Raw genomic sequence first — 19,566 nt, 5'->3', positions numbered from 1 at the left:
TACATGAACATCAACGCTGCAGTGCTAAAGAGAGTTGGTTAAGGTGGTTGATAGAGTTGATTAGAGACCGATGACAGTGTTAGGAAGCCTGATGAAGAACCAGTGAGACCAGCCATCAACATACACGATCCCCAAAAGTAAATACAGAGAGAGAGCGAGAGAGAGAGAAAACGCGCGCATGGTGTGGGCTAATACACCTGCATTAACCCGTGACAGGCACATGACACTAGTGCTGATACCAGCCACTAAACTGAAGTATTTTAGGTTCCCGTTTTAGATCTTACTAATGAAGTCTCGCTGCCAGGTCCAGTTCCCCCGCGACAGTCTCGTTGCCAGGTCCAGTACCGGTCTCACCCCCCCCCCCGTGATGTCTAACTTGCCAAGCGGCCGAGGCTGCTCCGCATCCCACTCCTGGAAGCTCCCCAAGCCCCGCGGCCAGCTGGAGCGCGCCCCGCTGAGGGAGCCAGGGCAGCGGGCTGGCGCCGCCCCGCTCAGCCTGACACGCGCGGGTAGCTGCGCCCACGCCAGGCCGGCCGGGGATTGCCCACTCCTCTGTGCCGCGCTCAGACGGCAAAGGCAAGAGGGGCCGCGACGGCAGCCCCCTGCGCAGCGAGCCGGGCCGGGCCGGACCCACCAAAGCTTCGGGGGGCTTGGCACGTCCCCCCCGCTAGCCTCCGTTGAGGTGCCCCGTAAGTGTGCCCGGCCTTCCCCCGGCGCCCGCCCCGCACATCGCCCCAGGCCAGCCCCCGGCCTCGCCCCACAGGCCAGCCGCGACCCCGCGCCGGGGGGCGGCACGCTGCCGGCCTACCTGAGCGTAGAAGGGTTTCCTGAGCCAGGCCCCCGGGAAGACCCTCCTCGCCATGGCAATGGCACATCCCCGCAGCGGGCTGCGCTCAGAGGCGGAGCGGAGGCAGCGCTTCCCCGCCCGGCCCCCTCCGCTCGCACCGCGGCGCCGGGAGAACGGGCTGGGGCGGGGGCCGCTGCGGCCCGCAGGGCAGGAGACGCAGGTCGCGGCTCCGACCCCGCTGCCCCTCAGCGAACGGCTGCAACAGCAGCAACCGCCAGGGCAGCGCGCAGCCTTAAAGGGCGGCCGGCCAGTGTCTCTGCCGACACAGACCGCCCGCGCCGCCTCCTCAGCTTAAAGGGGAAGTTGGCTGCCCCAGCGCCGAGGGAGGATAACTTCCCCCTCCCCACGCAACAGCCTAGTGCTGAGCACCCTCCCAGTGCGTGGGGCAGCGGCACGCCCCCCCCCTCCGCAGTCACGGGACCCCCCCCGCAGTCACGAGCCCAGATCCACGCCCCTTCCCCAAGACCCTGGTGCAATGCTGTGAAGCGAGGCTGCCCCTCTCAATAGTTCTAGGCCTTTGGGGGAGAGTAGCACCCAGATCTGGATTTAGGATGCTGGGCAGTGGGCAGCCTCCCAGGTGTTTAATTTTCCTCTAATCTCTCCTTTCCCTTCCCTCCACACACATGCTCAGACAGCAGCAGCAGGTCTAGTCCCATCTAGAGCTGGTCAAATAAGGAAGGAAGTTATTACTAATGTGTCTGATTGTACTACTGTGAAATTATTTTGTAAATATCTTTGACCAGAGGCATTTGAATAATGAAAATCTTTATGGAATAGTTGATGGGGAAGAACTCAAATACATTATTCATGCTGATTATTCTACCAACTCTATTCGTAGCTGCCTCTCTATGGAATTTCTAATATATCTGTCCCAGTAGTACCTACGCAGTTGTGTTCAAATTTTCTGCTGCACTGCAAACTGGGCCTTGGCCTCCCCATCCATAAGTTCTGAGTATTTTACAGGCCAGCTCTGGCAACAGTTCTCTAGTGGGTCACCTCCCATATTCAGTATAACTACAGCGCCCTCATGTAGGGTTACTAACTTGGTAATATTTAAAAACCAGACACTCCAGCAGAAGTGCTAGAACCTCCCCTGCCCTGCTTCTTCCCCCACACCTCCCTGCCCCGCTCCCACCCACTCTTCTTCCCCTCTGCCCCAAGTTCCTTGCTGCTTTTCGCCTCCCCCCCGGGTCAGAAGGGACCTATCTGCGGAGCGGGGGCTGGGAGCTGCAGCCACCCAATGAAGATAGGAGGCGGCTCTGGCTGAGTAGGGGCTGGAGCAGGTGATGACCCGGCACCTCCCCTGCTCGCAGTAACCGGACTTAGGGTGTCTGGTATGGTCAATAGATCTGACTGGACACTGTCAGGTCCCCTTTTCAACCAGACTTTCTGGTCAAAAACCGGACATCTGGCCACCCTAATCTCATGGCCAAGATGGAGTCCGCTCTACAGGGCAATTCTGGCCAAGAAAAGGCACATGTAGGAACACAGTAGAGAATCTCTCTTCTACCCCAGGAGCACCTGTTCCTAACCCCACTGACTAAATACATACACACACTGGATTAGTACAGTGAATACAAACAAAGGAAATATTTATTGACAGAGGGATGAATGGAGGAAAACAGAGGGAAGAGAGAGGGGGAGCAGTAAAGCAGGGTTACATCCAACACAAGGATCCACAGGCCCAGTGTTACCCTATAAAAGGATAGACACTGAGCAATGCATCTAGATTCAGAGCTCAGGAATCCTTGGCAGAGTTCCAGTTCAGCAGTGACTCTTGGGTGCTCCTGATGGTCTTTGGCACCCATAAATTTTACCCAACAAACCCTTCCAGTGCCCTCTTCTGCCATTCTCTGCAAACCTACACAGTGCAACAACCTCACTTAACTAGCTACAACCTCCCTCCTTAGTTCCCAATGCAAAGTCACAAGCTCCAGTACTCACAGACCCGTATAGTTCTGGGCGATGGTGATACTGGGTCTGGCTTCAGTTTGACCTTCTCAGATGATTCTTTCCCAGGACAGCACTCCTCCTGCCTCCCATCCTGGGATGTTCCTGGCTGGCACTCTGTCCTTCCTGACATTTTGGCTGGCTCTCGGCTGCTTTGTTATGTAAGGGCCACACTCACACCTGTAAAAAGAACAGGAGTACTTGTGGCACCTTAGAGACTAACAAATTCATTTGAGCATCAGCTTTCGTGGGCTGCTACTCTGAAACTCACATCTGTTACTCTCCCTCTCTCTCTCAACCCCCTCCCCTCTGGAACAACCAGCACAACACCTCCTCTGCTTTAAAAGATGAGGTTTTAAAGGGAACATGCTCTCTAAACCTGAAGGGGTTACCACTCTCCCTACTCCCCCCAAAAATAGTCTTTGCTGTCCCCAGCAAGGAGGGGATCCACAGCCTCAAGTTGCCCAACAGGAAACTCAGAGCCCCCATTGGTCAAGAGCATCCCCAATGTCCAACCCACAGGCCCCAGGAGTTTCCCATGAAGCAACTCTCCCCCAACAGTACCCCAGAGATCTGTAGGTCACTAGGTTCCCCCAAATGATCATATGTCAGCGGATGCCTGAGCCTAAATCCCCTTGACAGTCTATGGGATTTGGATTCCTAAGTGCCTAAATCCCTTTTGAAAAATGAGACCTAGGCTCCTACATCAGTTAGGCATTGCTTCACTGAGCACAACAAAGCCTAAATACCTTTAAAAGCTGCCACTTTGAGATCTATGGATGAAAAGCATTCTACATATACCAAATATATATTACTTATTACATTCCTTAAGGAAGGCTGTTCTGATTCAGCTGAAGGTACAGAAAAGTACTAGGCTGAGCTTCCAAGTAGTGGTTTTGTGGCAGGACCTTCTTTTAAGGAAAGAAGTGAATCTGGAAACCACATATGGTTGTGAAGCCACAAAGCTGTAGAGGATTGTGCAGAATTTAAAATGTCTTGCATTTTAAGGCCCAGGGATGCTGTGAGAACACTTCTGGAATAACAGTCACTGATGGACCTTCTCTGAAGTGAAGCCCTGCTAATTCATGAACAAGATCTGATACCTCTTAAAGTAATCCAGGCTTTAACAGTCAAAATTTTACCAATTAGGATGTTCTCTTCTTCCCTTCCTATAGCAACAGGCCCAGCGCTGGCTCTGCTTTCTGCATCATTTCTACTCTTCTCTTCCCTCCACCTCCTTGTACTAGTCCAGCTACAGTGTGGGGGTGGAACAGAAAGGCAACGCAAGCAAAAACTGCAGAGCAAAAGTTTAAAATCTTGTTGAATAATCTGGAGCAATTGCTTCATCCAGTGCACTGTGCCAGCCCTGAGAATGATAGTTTGGGACTAACAATAAAACTTGGGTCTCCCACATGGTAGTCAGAGACCTAGATGTTCCATTTCTGATTATGTCTGGATCCCACCAGATCCAGGCATGTGTTCCCTAAGTTTTCCACTCAGTACATGAGACTTTAGTCACACCATTGACTATAGGAGTAGATGCTTTTTTCCAGCATTGGAGTTTTAGTTATTTTTTTTTCTTTGTTCCCTTATGCAGGGTCAGGTAAGTAATACATGTTTGGCCATTGCAATCTTTTTTGGTTATAGTGTAAATAGAGTTGGCCAGATTCAGTCTCGTGTATATGGGTGCACTTCACATGGAATCTCTAGGCCAATTTAGCAGTAACAGAGGCAGAAGAGGTATAGCTTTTACTGCCTTGGCATTCAGTGAGAGTGCAAAACAAATGGAATGTTCTGAAGGAATGGAAAGGGAGGGGACACAGCAGGAAAAAAATCAAACAAGGTGCAACATAAAGCCATTCATCCCTCCCCCATTCCTGTTTGTTGTTTTTCCTGATATACACAGCCTTCTGCTCTGCAATTTGTGCAAGTTATGTGTTTTGTCAGAACAATACAAGCTACACTGCTTTACTGCTTACAGCCAACATGTATCTTTCTCCACCATTTATGTCAACACTGAACTTGATCCATTGAATTCAGTGTCATTTCCAAATAAAAACAAGGTTTTTGGAATAATTAGATAGGGCTCAATCCTCAGGTGCACTAGAACAGTGCCTGGCACACCCTAGGGTCATGGGCACACCAACTTCTCATACTCGTTCCTGATTCTGGAGCCAGCCTGGGGCTGGTTAGGCACCCAGCATAATTTAAAACAGGCTGTTGTGCTTGTTGGAACATCCAGAATGCAGTGTGCTTTTGCCACAGGTTGAAAGAGAGTGTGGGACTATCAGCATGGAAGATTTCAGGAAGAATCTAAGCTCTCCACAGTAATCAGTAGAATTTGTATACTCATAAATATAGTAAATAAAGAGCTTGATCTAACTTAGGTTTGAAGAAAATCTATGTTACCTGAGCAAATAATGCTGTTTCTAATTTGTGTTCCTACATTTTAAAACAAGAGCTATATATCCATTATTTCATTGAAGTTAATCATGTAGTGGACTTAGCTATTAAGAAAATACAGTTAGTGGAATCAGTTATGTTTGCAAAGTGATTGGAGCTCTTTACTCAAACACTGTCATCTAATTTAAATTCTGAATTTTCAAAGAAATTTGAGATACACCAGATGTTTTACAATGAAGTAGCCATCAATTAAATTACTGACATCTGTTTTAGTAAATTCAATATAGAAGGCTTCATATATTAGGGCACTCAGGATATTCTAAAGTTGTTCTGTTCAGAGGAAAAGGTTTGATTGTAGTCATGAAAACGAAGACCTCATTAATGGCCAATTGTTGGCAAATCTATACAACAGCCTGCATCTGTGTTCTCATTGTTTCAAAGTCTACAAAGACTACACAGTTCAGATTTAGTTGGCCAATAAAAAAAATGGCTTCCTTTGTGCACATATACACATATCCTTTTGAGCCTACTTCCTTCGTTAATTGGTAATTTTCCTTAGGTTCAGGATTTTCATTCAGAGATGAATTTTAAAATGCCTGATTGGTGTACAGTTTCTAGCATTATTGTTTTTCTTGTTCAAGAGTCCTCTAGATCAGGGGTCGGCAACCTCTCAGAATTGGTGTGCTGAGTCTTCATTTATTCACTCTAATTTAAGGTTTTGCATGCCAGTAATACATTTTAACGTTTTTAGAAGATATCTTTCTATAAGTCTACAATATATAACTATTGTTGTATGTAACATAAATAAGGTTTTTAAAATGTTTAAGAAGCTTCATTTAAAATTAAATTAAAATGCAGATCTTATCAATTTAGTGTGATCCTTGCTCTTGCTTTTCCTTGCTGAGTTTTCCAACGTCTGGCACATATTTGGATAGTTTAAGCTGCACACAGGCTTCTGAGTGATCAGTTGTTAACCGGCTCCGAGAGGGACAGAGGACACATTTCATGTGTGAAAATACCTGTTCACACAGGTATGTGGATCCAAATGCTGAAAGCATTGCAAAAGCAATTTTCTTCAAACAGTTAAATTTCACTGGCAGGGACGTCCAGCAGGTCAGAATAGAGACCCCATGATCTCTCTCGGTAGCTTCAAGTGCACTCCACAGATCTCCAAACTTTGATGCCCACAATTCTGAGCTTTTTAACTGAATGAGCTGCATTTTGAAATCTTCAACACCCATCCACTGAAATACAGACAAATCCAAGTCGCTTTCATTGAACTTTTCAGGTTTAATTAGAAAAGAAAGCATTGGGCCAAATCGCTGAAAATCTTGAAATCTGTCAGAAAATTCTGATTCCAGTTCTTGCATGTACATTCTAATCTCAACATCAAATGCAGCGCATTGTTCCATGTGGCAAGATAGTGATGTAAGCAGCAAATCAGGACTTAAAAATATCCCTGCACAGTGGCGCTGGAACAATTTTTAAGGTGGAGGTGCTGAGCTGTGCCCCCTCTTGCCCCTGTCTGCACCCCTCACTACCCCAGGCTGGGGCCAATAGGCCACAGCTGGGGGTGGCTGTAGAGCCCCGGGCCAGCGGCCAGGACCTCAGGCCAGCAGCAGAGGCCTCTGGACTGGTGGCTGGGACCCAGGGCCAGCAGCGGGCTGAGTGGGGCCAGTGGCTGGAACTCCGCTGGCAGGGGGCCAGCGGCCGGTACCCCAGACTGGCAGTGGATCCTGGGGCCAGCAGCAGGCTGAATGGAGCCAGCGGACAGAATCCCAGCTGGCAGGGAGCCAGTGGCTGGTACCCCAGGCCAGCAGCGGAGCCCCCCGAACCAGTGGCCAGGACCCGGGCAGTGTGAGTGCCACTGAAAATCAGCTCCCGTGCCACCTTCGGCACACGTGCCACAGGTTGCCTACCCCTGCTCTAGATTATAACCTTTGGGAAAAGGTTTTCGTCAAATATTGAAAATCTTCACACAAGTCCTTTAACCTAATGTTATTTGAGGACTGCCAAATTTCATCATGGGTACTTTGGCTAATTGTCTATGGCTGTTTCCCTATCTGAGTTAGTAATTTAATATATATCTTTACTGCTTGAAGTTAATTTTTGCATTTTTTTTTTTTACAGAAATACTTTTTTACTTAGCTTGTGTTTGATACTCATCCACTGAAAAATAATTTATTTTGAGGTTGACTTGATTCTATAGTCTTAATTCTTGTTTCTTATTTGTGTATTTGCTCTTTAAGGTAAATATTCCAGCTGACATTTACATAGGGCTCCACTGCAATTTTCCAAGCTGCCCTATAAGAGCAGCACCTTGTCATGGAGGTCTACTCACTACTGCTGCGCTTCCTCCTGGTTGCTCTGGGGATTAGCTGATTCCAGGTCTGACACCTCCTTCCGCTGCTTGCCACATGCCCTACCTTCTCCTTCTGACTCTCAGCAAGACAAGATGCTCTTTGTTTGTGGCTTAGCCTCCAGCCAAGTCACAGGTGTTCTCCCCTTCCAGGGTATCAAAGCCCCTTCTTCCAAACAGGCTCAGGCAGTCTTCCTCTTCACTACCCAGCCAGTGCCACTTCCCCAGTGGCTGATAGGGGAACCTGGGCCCGCCTATTACTCCAGCTTCAGGAACCCTCTAATCAGCAGTTGTAGTCTGTTCCATTTTGTACCTTACTGCCTTTCCCTTAAGCCTTTCCTAATCTTCTGGCCCTCCAGTTTGCCAGCCCAGAAATTCCCTCCTCCCAGGGGGGTATTGTGGGCTACTTTGACTCTATAGTCCCCCAACCACACCTCCCTTCTCCCAGAGAGTGACTGCAGATTACTTAGTTTACATCATAGTTAACTTCAGTGAGGACTACTTCCTTTTCTTTATAAGCTCAGCTCATTTCTCTTCAGCTAGGCATGCTCCTTCCTTATTCAGTCAGTGGATTACTTAAACCAGCTGATCCCCCTCAACTGTGGCCTGTATGTTAATTGCCCTGCTTAGCCTACATTAACCCCTTCAGGGCAAGTGTGGGATCAACACCCCATCACATACCTCTATTCCCTCTTGCTTTAGAGAGAAAATCTGCTATAGATCCTCACCAGTAGCAGTCTACCACAACCACCCTACCATGCCTCCTTAGCTGTGCAGAACAACATACTGGAGGGCAGAGGGCAAAGGGAGCACAGGCTCTACCATCTTCTCACCCCCTCACCTACTTAGGGGGAGTACCTGTTTACTTGTACATGCCCAGTTTCAAGTGCGGGTGGCCACTCAGAGGTGTTGGGGGAGGTCTTATGCCCCTAAATGGCTGTGCAGTCTGGGGTACAATGTAACCCTGAGATTTTCTCCCTCTTACAGACCCAATCCTCTTTAAAAAAAAAATAAAGATGGCTCTGGTCAAACTCTGTAAAGCAGGCTGACTTAATTGATCTAAAAGAAAACTCTGCTATGTCTGGTTCACGGTTACAAAATGTTCATCAAAGTATTTGTTTGTCTCTGGCAACACACTGAGGAAAGGTTACCAGAGGTAGAACTCCACATGCACCAGATATTAAACAGCCTCCCTGCGCCCTCTGGGTAGTGCCTTAGTGGTCTTCCCAGGTAATCATAGTGGATAGGCATTTTTCCCTTTCTTGCAGAGTAGTAACTCAACCTAGTACACTTTTGCAGAGCAATTCTCTTTTGTCCACTAAAAAGGCTCAGCTTCTTCATACTGAAAGCAGAATCCTAAGGCAATCCCTTACCTTTTAATCTTTGAAATATTTGTAGATGTATCATTTTCCGCTCTCCTTATATATCCATTGTTAGGCAAGAATGTTATACACATGTATAGAAAACATAAAAAACTATGTTAAAAGGACATTATTTAGGTTGTAAAGTCCTGCATTCAAAAGCTAGGAAATGCCAGCTATATGGTTACTCAGGCAACCTTAATTCTGACCAATGTGCATCCATTCTGTGCACTAGCTGAGGCAGGGATCCTGGTGGGAGAAAAGTATGTGAAAGTCAGCTGGGCTTTGCCCTCTCCACCCAGCATTTGCTGTTATTGTAGTGCCCAGACTGAACTTAAATTTCATGTGTAGAGACCCCAAATCCAAAGAGGGAGAAAGAGAGAGACTATTACTGCATGACTATTACTTCCTGTATACCCCACAACTCTATTAGCCTATTGTGCTCCCACATCACTTTACAAAGTTACATATAAGTCTCGGCATAACTGTTGCTTTCTAAGGCTTGGTCTACACTACAAAGTTAGGTTGATATAAGATGCCTTTCATTAACTTGATTGTGCATGCGTCTACATTTAAATGTGTCTCCCACCGACATAAGTACTGCATCACAGCGATGCAGTAACACCACCTTTCTAAATGGCATTGAGCCATGGATGACATACTGAGGTCAACGCAATGCAAATGTAGACACTGAATGACCTATATTGATCCTAACAGTCTTCCAGCAACTGTCCCACAATGTCCAACACTGACCAGACCACTCTGGTCTCAATTGTGAAATCCACTGCCTAGAGGTCACTGAGACTGGAAGCCTTTTCCTGATTGCCCAGCATGGCAAGCACACCTAGCAGCTCTCCCCTGTTGTGTGCAACTACCAACCTGATCAGGCCAGCTACATGCTCCAGATGCACTCCTGCCTGGAGTAGACAGGGGTATTGAATCTCCTGGGAATGTGGGGAGAAGAGGCTGTGCAGGCACAGCTACGAAGCAGTCATAGAAACGTCGACATGTACAAGCAGATTGCCTGGGGGATGCAAGTGAAGGGGCATGACTGGAATCAGCACCCATGCTGTGTGAAAGTGAAGGAATTAAGGCAGGCATGCCAGAAGACCAAGGAGGCCAGCCATTAATCCGGTGCTGAGCCACAGACCTGCTGCTTTTACCACTAGTACCCTGCAGACCACCGTGGATACCTCCAAGAAGCCCATGCCACAGAACCCTGCCATGAACAGCAAGAAGGAGAAGGATGATGGGGGACATGCAACCAAGGAGGTCTAGCTATGCCGCAAGCCAGAACCTGTTTGAGGCTTGACCACAGTCCAGATGGTCCCAGCAGTCAAGCATGGGCTAGCCGGATGCAGGGAAGGAACCTTGGGTAAGTGTGTGAATGCATTTCCCTTTAGTATTTAATGTACTGAAGGTGCCAGATTCCAGTGTAGTAGGACACAGCTTTTGACTTTTCACTAATTTATCAGTACTAGAAGAGATCACAGTACAACAAAGAGAGGTTGTTACCTGCTTTTCATTCCCTTAGAGTTAGGCTGGAGCCTGGAATGTGGAGCAATTTGTTTATGTACCCAGGGATGTCCTTTGAATCCTGCTGAGAGATCTCAGTGAAACTTTCATGGAGATACTCCGCAATCCTCTTCCGAAAGTTTCTAAGGATGAAACAGCCTTATTTCTTCCTCTGCAGGCTCTACTGTAGTAAACAGGCTAGCAGCATACAGGCCTGAATGACTTCAGGACTCCAGCAACGGCTGTGCTCTCAGTGCCTTTGTTACCCTGAGGAATGAGGTATCATCTAAAATCACCACTGCCTGTGGGAAATAGTGTTCGTATTCAGTGCCAGTGCCCTATACTCATATTGTTTCATGCAACTGAACAATTCCCTTCTCATTTCTCCACCCCCTCACCTCTGGCAAGCCATATTCCCCATGGCTGGGACTGGAGAGCAGTGCTGTGCACAAGCGCTCCAAAACTGAAGTGTCATTTAGCATATCTTGTTTAAAACTTTAGGGGAGAGTTGCCTGATCTATTGATTGTATATTAACTATATTGATGAATTCCCAGTTAGCGCTCTGAGATTTGACAGGTTCTTGTCCCAAAATCAGGCCCAGTATTATTAAAATTACTGTTCAGTTGGGAACCTCAACGTGCACGGTTGCAACACTCCCACCTAGGAAAAACCCTCTGTATTCTTAATACTTTTATTAACAGTTAGCAAAGTTGCAAACACTCTAACACAGCAGGGTAGATAGAGATAATATAGAATGTGCATCTGAGCATCCATATACTCACACCATTCCTTGCAAAACAACCTGAAGTGTTAGTCATTATCTTCCTTATCATCAGACCCATCATTAGCATCAACCAGTGGTCATCATGCTGGCATCTCCCAAGAGTTACATCTCCCAGGGCACACAGACCAGGCTATAACTTTTATAATGTGTTACGCTGACACCACTCTGCCTAATGCATATTCAGGAGAGGTTTCTCCCCTTTTCCTTATTTGTATTTCCTCACCCTACTAATGTTGGGGTGCCATTCTCCCATAGATTACTAACCTTTTACCTCAAGCTTATTAGCATAAACATCAATTAGTTACCATAGCATCTTTGTGGTTGGACATCTGCTGATTTTCCTAACTTTATCTCAAACTGGTATAAACTAGCATTTTGTGGTTACCTGTCAGCAGTTTAGCAGCTGTCTATATTGTGATATTTTATGATCTAGGGTTCCTCTTTGATAGCTGCTTATGCTAAGGCTTTTTGGGCCTTATGCCTTGATTAGTTTAGCTCAACTATTATCTTATAGGCCTTGAGATTGTAGGCTCATTGCATTACTCCTTTAACTTATACTTATGCCTTATGTATAGGCTACAAGTCCTACAACCCCCTTGATAGGGTGATTATTAATAAACCCTATCACATAAATTTAGGGCCTTACTAGATTTGCATGAGAAGGCTAAGAAATTTGTTAGGCTATGATTAACTGCCTGGGATAACTAGTTGCATAAGGGTGTTCTGGTACCTGCTATACCTTTGCAGTAACTGCAGGCCAAATGAAAACATAATTATTCCGTTCTTTGTATTGTTACCTGAGCTTGAGTGATTACCTGAGGTTGAATGGTTCTGTTGGTGCATATATAATTTGGGGTTGATTTCCCACAGGAGATATGTGGGGTAGAACTTGATACCTTTTGCTTAATCTAATTTTTTTGATTTTCTGACGCATACACCACAGTACAAGGAAGATAACAGGTACAGGGGACATTGCCATATGATCAATCTATATATATGCCTTTTTGGTGAGTTTGAGATCTCGCACTTCAATTGACCATAAAAATATCTTCGATGGTTGATCACTAAACATTACTGGCCCTCTCCACCAGGAATATATTTTTTTCAACATATAAATTGACACACTATACTGAGACCATTAGTCCAGGTTATAAACATAATACTGTCCCACATGTTGGTTATTAGTTTTCTCCAAATTCAGTATACTGCCATCTGGGTATGAGATCATACTGCTCCGTGTATGACACCAGTGCACCAAAGGGTGTTCTTACATTAGACTGCTGCTGTTGTCTCCAGATAACAGTGTCAGAGTTCACACCAACTGACACAGAAGTCCATTTTCTCTATTTCCTCCACATGGGGGCCAAAGGGAAGGGAGTTCTGAAACTTAACTTTTGCTGTGACTGTACTGACAATGGTAGCTCTGTGTGTTTTATCTGTAGCTGCTCTATTGTGGCCTTAAGGGGTTCTCCTTCCACACTCATGGAATGCCTGAGCCAGGTAAGGAGGAGAAAGAAGAGGACTCGGGATGATATGTACAGTGAGAGCCTGCAAGCCAGTGCTGTACTGGGCCATGAACGGAGGGCCTGGAGGATGAATATTTCAGACTGTGTGAAGAAGGAAAGAGCAGACAGAAGAAAGGCCCAGGAGTCCCAGCAGGAAACATGGAGGGATCGTGCATCCTGTGTTTGCAACACTCATGACAATAGTGCAGAGTTTACAGGCTCCATGCTTCTGTCAGAGATGGCAGACAAAAGTTCCATGCAGGTTTGTGGGATTTTAACTCAAAGGCATAAAAATTATGGCATAGGGATGGCATTATGGGATGGAAAAAGGTGCGTGATAGGCACTTGGTCTCTCACTCCCAGGGGTCCCTGCCCCATCATGCAAAAGACAGTGCACTCGACAATGGCAAGTTGCACACTGGGATACCTACCCATGGTGCACCTCACTGTGCATCATCACAGGCACTCCTGGTGAGTACACACTGTACTAGTTCAAGGAGCCGGGCATGCATACTCACTGTGGTGGCTCTATGCTGATGTAACTTGCGTTGTACAAAAGTTTGTAGTGTAGACATGGCCTAAGTATCTCTCATTGAATATCTAGATTTCAGATTATTTTTCTCTAGTTGTATTAGTTTATATTTTTCCATGTTAAATCTCACTGTTACTTTCTGCCCATTTTTTTTAACTTTCTCTAGCTCCCTTTCTTTACTATTCCTAGGGTACATCTTCCCTGGTGTTTGCCACATCTCCTAATTTAGAGTCATCTTCAAATTTAATTAATGTGGTTTTGACTTTTCTTCACTGTAATTAGTGAAGATATTGAATAAGATGGGACCTTATACAAATCCTACAATTATCCCATTAGATAACTTCCCAAAACTTAATGCCATAATGCCTATTTATTATTTGGTGGGATAAATGATAAATGTCAAGCATGTTTTTCAAAGATTTAAAAAGGCATGGGTGCACACAGCAAAAAAAAAACAAAAAAACAGTTACGTTTTTTTAATGGAGGCAGAGGAAGCTATTCAATATTTTTATCAATGAACTGGAAAAAATACAAAATCATTACTGATAAGTTTGTAGACGACCCAAAGATTGGTGGGGTGGTAAATGATGTCAAGGATAGGATCATATGGTATGATGGGTGCAGTCAATCAATATGCTTCTTAATACAACCAAATGTAAGGTAAATCATATAAGAACAAAGAACACAGGCCATACTTACAAAAGGGGGGGACTGCATCCTGGAAAGCAGTGCCTCCAAAAAGGACTTTGATAACCAGATGAACATCAGTTCCCAGGGTGATGCCGTAGAAAAAAGGCCTAACATGATCCCTTGATGTATAGACAGGGGAATATCAAGCAGGAGTGGAAAATGGGCTTGTTGGGTTTAGTGTGTGGGTGCTTGGTGGTGTTAGTGGCCTATGATATACAGGAGATCAGACTACATGATCTGGTGATCCTTCTGGCCTTAAACTCTGGGACTCTAATTATTTTTATATATGGCATTCATGAGACCACTAATGCAATATTGTGTCCAAGGATAATGTCCACATTTTTAAAAACATGTTCCCAAATTGGAGAAGGATCAAAAAAGAGCTATAAGAAATTTTCGAAGTCTGGAAAACACACTTACAGTGAGAGACTAATCTATTTAAAAAGAGATTAATCTATTTAGTTTAGCGAAGGGAAGGATAAGAGTGAACTTGTTCACAACCTGCAAAGAGAGAAGATACCAGATATTAAAGGGCTCCTTAATCTAACACACATAGGCATAACAAGGTCCAACAGTGGAAGCTGAAGTCAGCAAAGTTCAAACTAGAGATAAGATGTAAATTTTTAACATTGAAGATCATTAAGCATTGGGATAGATTACTAAGGGATGAGGTAAATTCTTCAATATGTGGATTTGTTAAATTAAGACTAAATCTTTGTAAAATATAAATCTTTATAAAATATACACCCTAGTTCAACCACAATTTCTTGTGCTAGATGCAGAAATCACTAGGTAAAATTCTATGCCCTATTTTATGCAATAGGTAAGATTAGATTATCATAATGGACCCTTCTGGCCTTAAAATCTATGGACCAACTCCTCAACTGGTATTAATCTGCACGGCTTCATTGATTTCAGTGGAGCCACACCAATTTACGCCAGCTGAGAGTCTGGTCCTATGAATCCATGAACAAGAGTGAAAGTATGTCCCAGGGCCTTGCAAAATACACCCTTTATAACACTTGCACTAATGATTGAAAATAAAATAATCTTACTCCACTTTTGTCTTCATCTATTAGTCTTCCATCATGCACAGACCTTTATGTTAAGAATGTAAGAGTTTTGCAATGAGTTATCTAAGGTTTCTTATCAGCATCCTGCATAAGCAATAAAGATCAGTGAGCATGCTTAGGAAATAACTCATCCCCTTCATGGAATATCTAACCTCAAGATTTAAAAGCTTTTGTGTGTTAGAGCAATGTAATCATCTGTTGGTTTTTAATATTTTCTTAAAACCTGATAAATCTGAGGTTACTTGTATATCACGTTAACTTTTCTCTGAAAAACCCCACATTCTGCACGACATGTCAATGTTCTGGTTAAATTCCCAATCAGATACCGATATTTACAATCTGTCTACTTATATTTTCATTGTGGTTTCAACTTGATATGATATTCGTCACTTCTTTCAAAAGTAATAGATAAGTATATTTCTGGCACAGAATATCTACTGTGTTTCTTCCCCAGAGGTAGCTGGATTTCAATTATAGATTAATTAATTCCTGTACACACTTTCTGTAAAGCACTTTGGGATCTTTTGCATAAAAGATGCCATAAAGTATTAATAGAGTAACTGCAATTTTCTGAATATCTGAATGCAAAGTCACACTCAACACTTCTCTTACAACAACACCATAAAAAATAAACAAGATAGACAGAAAAGGACAGAATGTGCGGGGGAGAGTCTTGTGATGTGTTTTCCTCTATATATTATATATACTTTTGCACAACATGTACCTTTGATGCATCTATACACTAGTAATATTGAGACATTAACTTCTTAGTATTTCAGCTTCTAATTGTTCTTTATTGAACTGAATAACAGCAGGTAATTTGGGGTCAGAAGTACCTTAGAAATTGCTAATCTATACTATGGTATTATAATATAAAATATTACTGTACTTAGAGATTTTAGTTTGATAAGGTTATGTATCCTCACTGTGGTAGAGTCATAGGTTACTGTTTTATAGTGGTTTGGCCAAAGCAGTTATAGTTATGCTGTGAGTACTAAATTAGATTTAGAGGGATTTTTATATTTATTTGTGTCTAAGTGGTGTATCCAAATTAGATGATATGATATTTGATGGTTTGTTGTAATAGAGACCAGCTCAGAATCGTTCCTGCGATTTAAGAGAAACTAAGTCATTACTAGGCTACGTTTGTTTGTACCTTGCGATTTTGTTTTGCACCTTACATTTTAAATCTAACCTAGTCGTCTGAAAAATAACTATAATGAAATTAGTGTACATGTGAAAAGGACACACAGACAGCCCAGCTAAATGAAAGCTTTTATTCACTTAAATGTAATAAATGAATCTCTGAAAGAAAAGCAATGTAGGCATGAAAATCTGAGTTAATAGATGGGCTGCTAATTTATCTTTTATATAGACAGACAAACTCTACTGTATCTATTGTTATGACCAGAGTTGCTACTGTCTTGAAGGTTATAAGTCATCATTATATAAGCATTCAGCACCAAACTCACCAGACACAGAAAGAATTAAAGTTACCCAATGCAGTACAATGCCCAGACAGTGGTTGAGGGGATTGTATGAGTTCAAGCACTCTCCTTTGTCTGAATGGGCAGTCAAACCTTTTCTAAAGTTCCTTTGTTTTTCAGAGCAGCTCTATTATTATCTATTATTAATGCAGGTCACAAACCTGTCTGTGGCAGAGTACCCCCTTGAGGAGCTACAAGGGGAGCACACATGTGAGTCCAATTATCCCCCACCCTAACAGGTGTTGCAGGCTGTCTTTCTAGCGGGCCTCTGGAGTTTCGTCCCCTCCCGGGATCCCAGGCAGAATCACAGAACTGCTAGCAGTCAGTAAATGGGGTTAAACAAAAGAACGGAAAAGAAAACCGGTAAGCAGCTCTCTCCAGGATATGGGCCTGTCCTACTTCAGAGACGCCCTTGGAGTATCACCGTCCACTCCAGAGTTTCCTAGGGTTCCAGTGTAAGTATTATACAAACGGCCATACTGGATCAGACCAATGGTCCATCTAGCCCAGTATCCTGTCTTGCAACAGTGGCCAATGCCAGGTGCTGCAGAGGGAATGAACAGAACAGGCAATCATCAAGTGATCCATCCCCTGTAATCCACTCCCAGCTTCTGGCAAACAGAAGGCTAGGGTCACTCAGAGCATGGTGTTGCATCTCTGCCCATCCTGGCTAATAGCCATTGATGGACTTATCCTCCGTGAACTTATCTAGTTCTTTTTTTAACCCTATTATAGTTTGGTCTTCACAACATCCTCTGGCAATGAGTTCCACAAGTTGACTGTGCACTGTGTGAAGTAGTACTTCCTTTTCTTTGTTTTAAACCTGCTGCCTATTAATTTCACTGGGTGACCCCTAGTTCTTGTGTTACATGAAGGAGGAAAAATAACATTTCCTTTTTTACTTTCTCCACACCAGTCAAGATTTTATAGACCACTATCATATCCCCCCTTTGTTGTCTCTTTCCCAAGATGAAAAGTCCCAGGCTTTTTAATCTCACCTTATATGGAAGCTGTTTCATACTCCTAATGATTTTTGTTGCCCTTCTCTGTACTTTTGCAATTCTAATTTATCTTTTTTGAGATGGGGCAACCAGATCTGCTCATGGTATTCAAGAAGTGGGTGTACCATGGATTTATATCGAGGCATTATGTTCTCTTTCCCCTTCAGCTCAGGGGTCCTGCACTCTCCTCCTGGCTGCCAGTGGCTGCAGAGCACCCACTAATTTTTCCCCGTGGGTGCTCCAGCACCGGAGTACCCACGGAGTTGGCGCTTCTGGGTCCATGAGATAATTCTTCAATGCAGTCATCCTGTGTCTGGGATGGGAGTTTCCCCTTCTCCACTGTTCTGTAAATTGGTTTCTACCTGTTGTCTTGAGAATCAAGGAGTTTCCTCTGGATATGTTGCTTTTTAGTAGGTATTAATTGACCACTGTCTTCTTTAAGGTTTGTAGCCATTTCTGTGGGCAAAACTCAGCAGTTATTAATGGCTATTGTTATCATGGGATCTGTCCCAGCCATGTAAGAGTTATGTTACACAAATGTACATATTACTCTTAACATGAGAACTACAGAGATTATCACATGAGCAGTACAGTCATCTCCATTCACCACCAGGGCCGTCCCTACCCATATGCAAAGTACGCAGCTGTGTAGGGCATCAGAAAATTTGGGGCATCACATTTCCTGGTGCCCTGCGCAGCTGTGTGCTGCTCCAGCCCCTGCCCCACCTCCTCCCCGTGGCCCCCACCCCTGCTTCGCCCCAGCCCCGCAGGACTGCAGGAGGGCCGGGACTTGCACTCAATGGAGGTGGGAACTGCAGCGACACAGCCCCAGCCATGCCGCCGGTGAGTGCTGGGGGGCGGTTCCCCCCTGCCCCCGAAGCCAGCCCCACACCCCCGTGGAGGCCTGCCCACCCCCACCCCCCACGGAGGGGCTGCATAGGGCCCCAGAATAGCTAGGGACGGCCCTGTTCACCACCGCTTAGGAAAGTCCAAACACTACATATTTGACTGCAATTTTAACAAGTTAATTTTAACAACATTCCACCAGCATTAAGTCTGACACACCCCTGACCGACATAAGTTTCACGGACAAAAGTGCCAGTGTGGACAGCACTATATCAGAGGGAGACAATCTCTCCCGCTGACATAGAGTGGCTACACGGGAGACCTTACAGTGGCACAACTGCCTTGGTACAGCTGTGCCACTGTAAGGTCCGTAGTGTAGACATAGCCTTAGAAGCAGAAAGACAGCAGAAAACTAGGGAATAGTCCTGAAAAGGCACAGGATAATCAACGAGCTTCTTGGGTCAAAGGGCTCACTGGAGAAGCAGGCTTGGACATTGTAAGCAACTGCTGCTATTGTTTCTACTGTGGTCAGGGAAACAGAACTTTGTGTACACTCTTTGTAAATAAACAAGATTGCACCAAAGAATAAACTTGACTCATATAATCCATTTCTCCTTCTAACGGAAACAAACTGTTGAGGTCCCAAATACTGCCTAACTCCTTGGGCCAAAAAGGACAACATTAGTTTCTTGAGGGATGCCACTTTTCATATTCATCCCTGAGGACACAATCCCCCAGCATTAAACAAACCATGCTCAACATCTTGGAGTTCTAGTTTAAACATTTGAACATATTGTTCATGTACTTCAGTAGGAGCTCCACAGAGCTCCATTATCAATGATAGTGTTGTTAACTTATAATGTTTACTTTAAAATTGAGGATTGTATTCTAACCTCTGGGAGACAGCGGAGTTACACACTTTTGTGACAGAATGTTTGTCAGTCTGTCATGAGTGTTTAAGCACTGTATAATTGTCTGTCAATAGCAGAATTCTAATCTCTTTATACATCAGACACTTCTGCATTTCTGGCCCACCTTTTCAGCTGTTGTATAGTTAGCACTAGTAGTGCAAGTAAGCCGGTCAGATCCAGTATGCCATACCCTTAACATGGTTATTGCCGGTACATTGTACCAGAAAGTCACATTTTCAAGAATGAACTGGAGAGCACTGCGCTGATACTGATTTCTATCCGCGGATAGAGATTTGTATCC

At 44.6% G+C, this 19,566-nt stretch overlaps 1 protein-coding gene and 1 long non-coding RNA gene across 5 annotated transcripts in view; both read right to left on the bottom strand.

Annotated features, from left to right (window-relative positions):
* The window catches only part of DIPK1A (divergent protein kinase domain 1A), a 40,711-nt gene extending 39,459 nt beyond the window's left edge, over window positions 1-1,252 (bottom strand). Inside the window, exon 1 of one of the 3 annotated variants that reach the window (XR_005226499.2) lies at window positions 809-1,144. Coding sequence is in view for 1 of the 3 variants with exons in the window: in XM_007058883.4 (XP_007058945.2) it covers window positions 809-862 (54 nt within the window). In the remaining 2 variants the exon portion in view is untranslated. Of the gene's footprint in view, window positions 1-808 lie in introns of all 3 variants that reach the window. The other 2 variants (XM_007058883.4, XM_027821360.3) reach the window with 2 other exon arrangements.
* Window positions 1,253-2,304: 1,052 nt separating this feature from the next.
* LOC119566915 overlaps window positions 2,305-19,566 on the bottom strand; it is a 31,351-nt gene continuing 14,089 nt past the window's right edge. For both annotated transcript variants that reach the window (XR_006283291.1, XR_005226437.2), the window contains exons 4-7: window positions 17,506-17,964; window positions 13,957-14,448; window positions 10,436-10,737; window positions 2,305-2,977 (exon numbers count right to left, since the gene is read on the bottom strand). This is a non-coding gene — a long non-coding RNA (uncharacterized LOC119566915). The remainder of the gene's footprint in view (window positions 2,978-10,435; window positions 10,738-13,956; window positions 14,449-17,505; window positions 17,965-19,566) is intronic.

This window comes from Chelonia mydas, chromosome 8 (genome assembly GCF_015237465.2).
Source record: "Chelonia mydas isolate rCheMyd1 chromosome 8, rCheMyd1.pri.v2, whole genome shotgun sequence".
Lineage (NCBI taxonomy): Eukaryota > Metazoa > Chordata > Testudines > Cheloniidae > Chelonia > Chelonia mydas.
The sequence above is the reverse complement of the archived record's forward strand: the minus strand, read 5'-3'. Positions and strand labels throughout refer to the sequence as shown.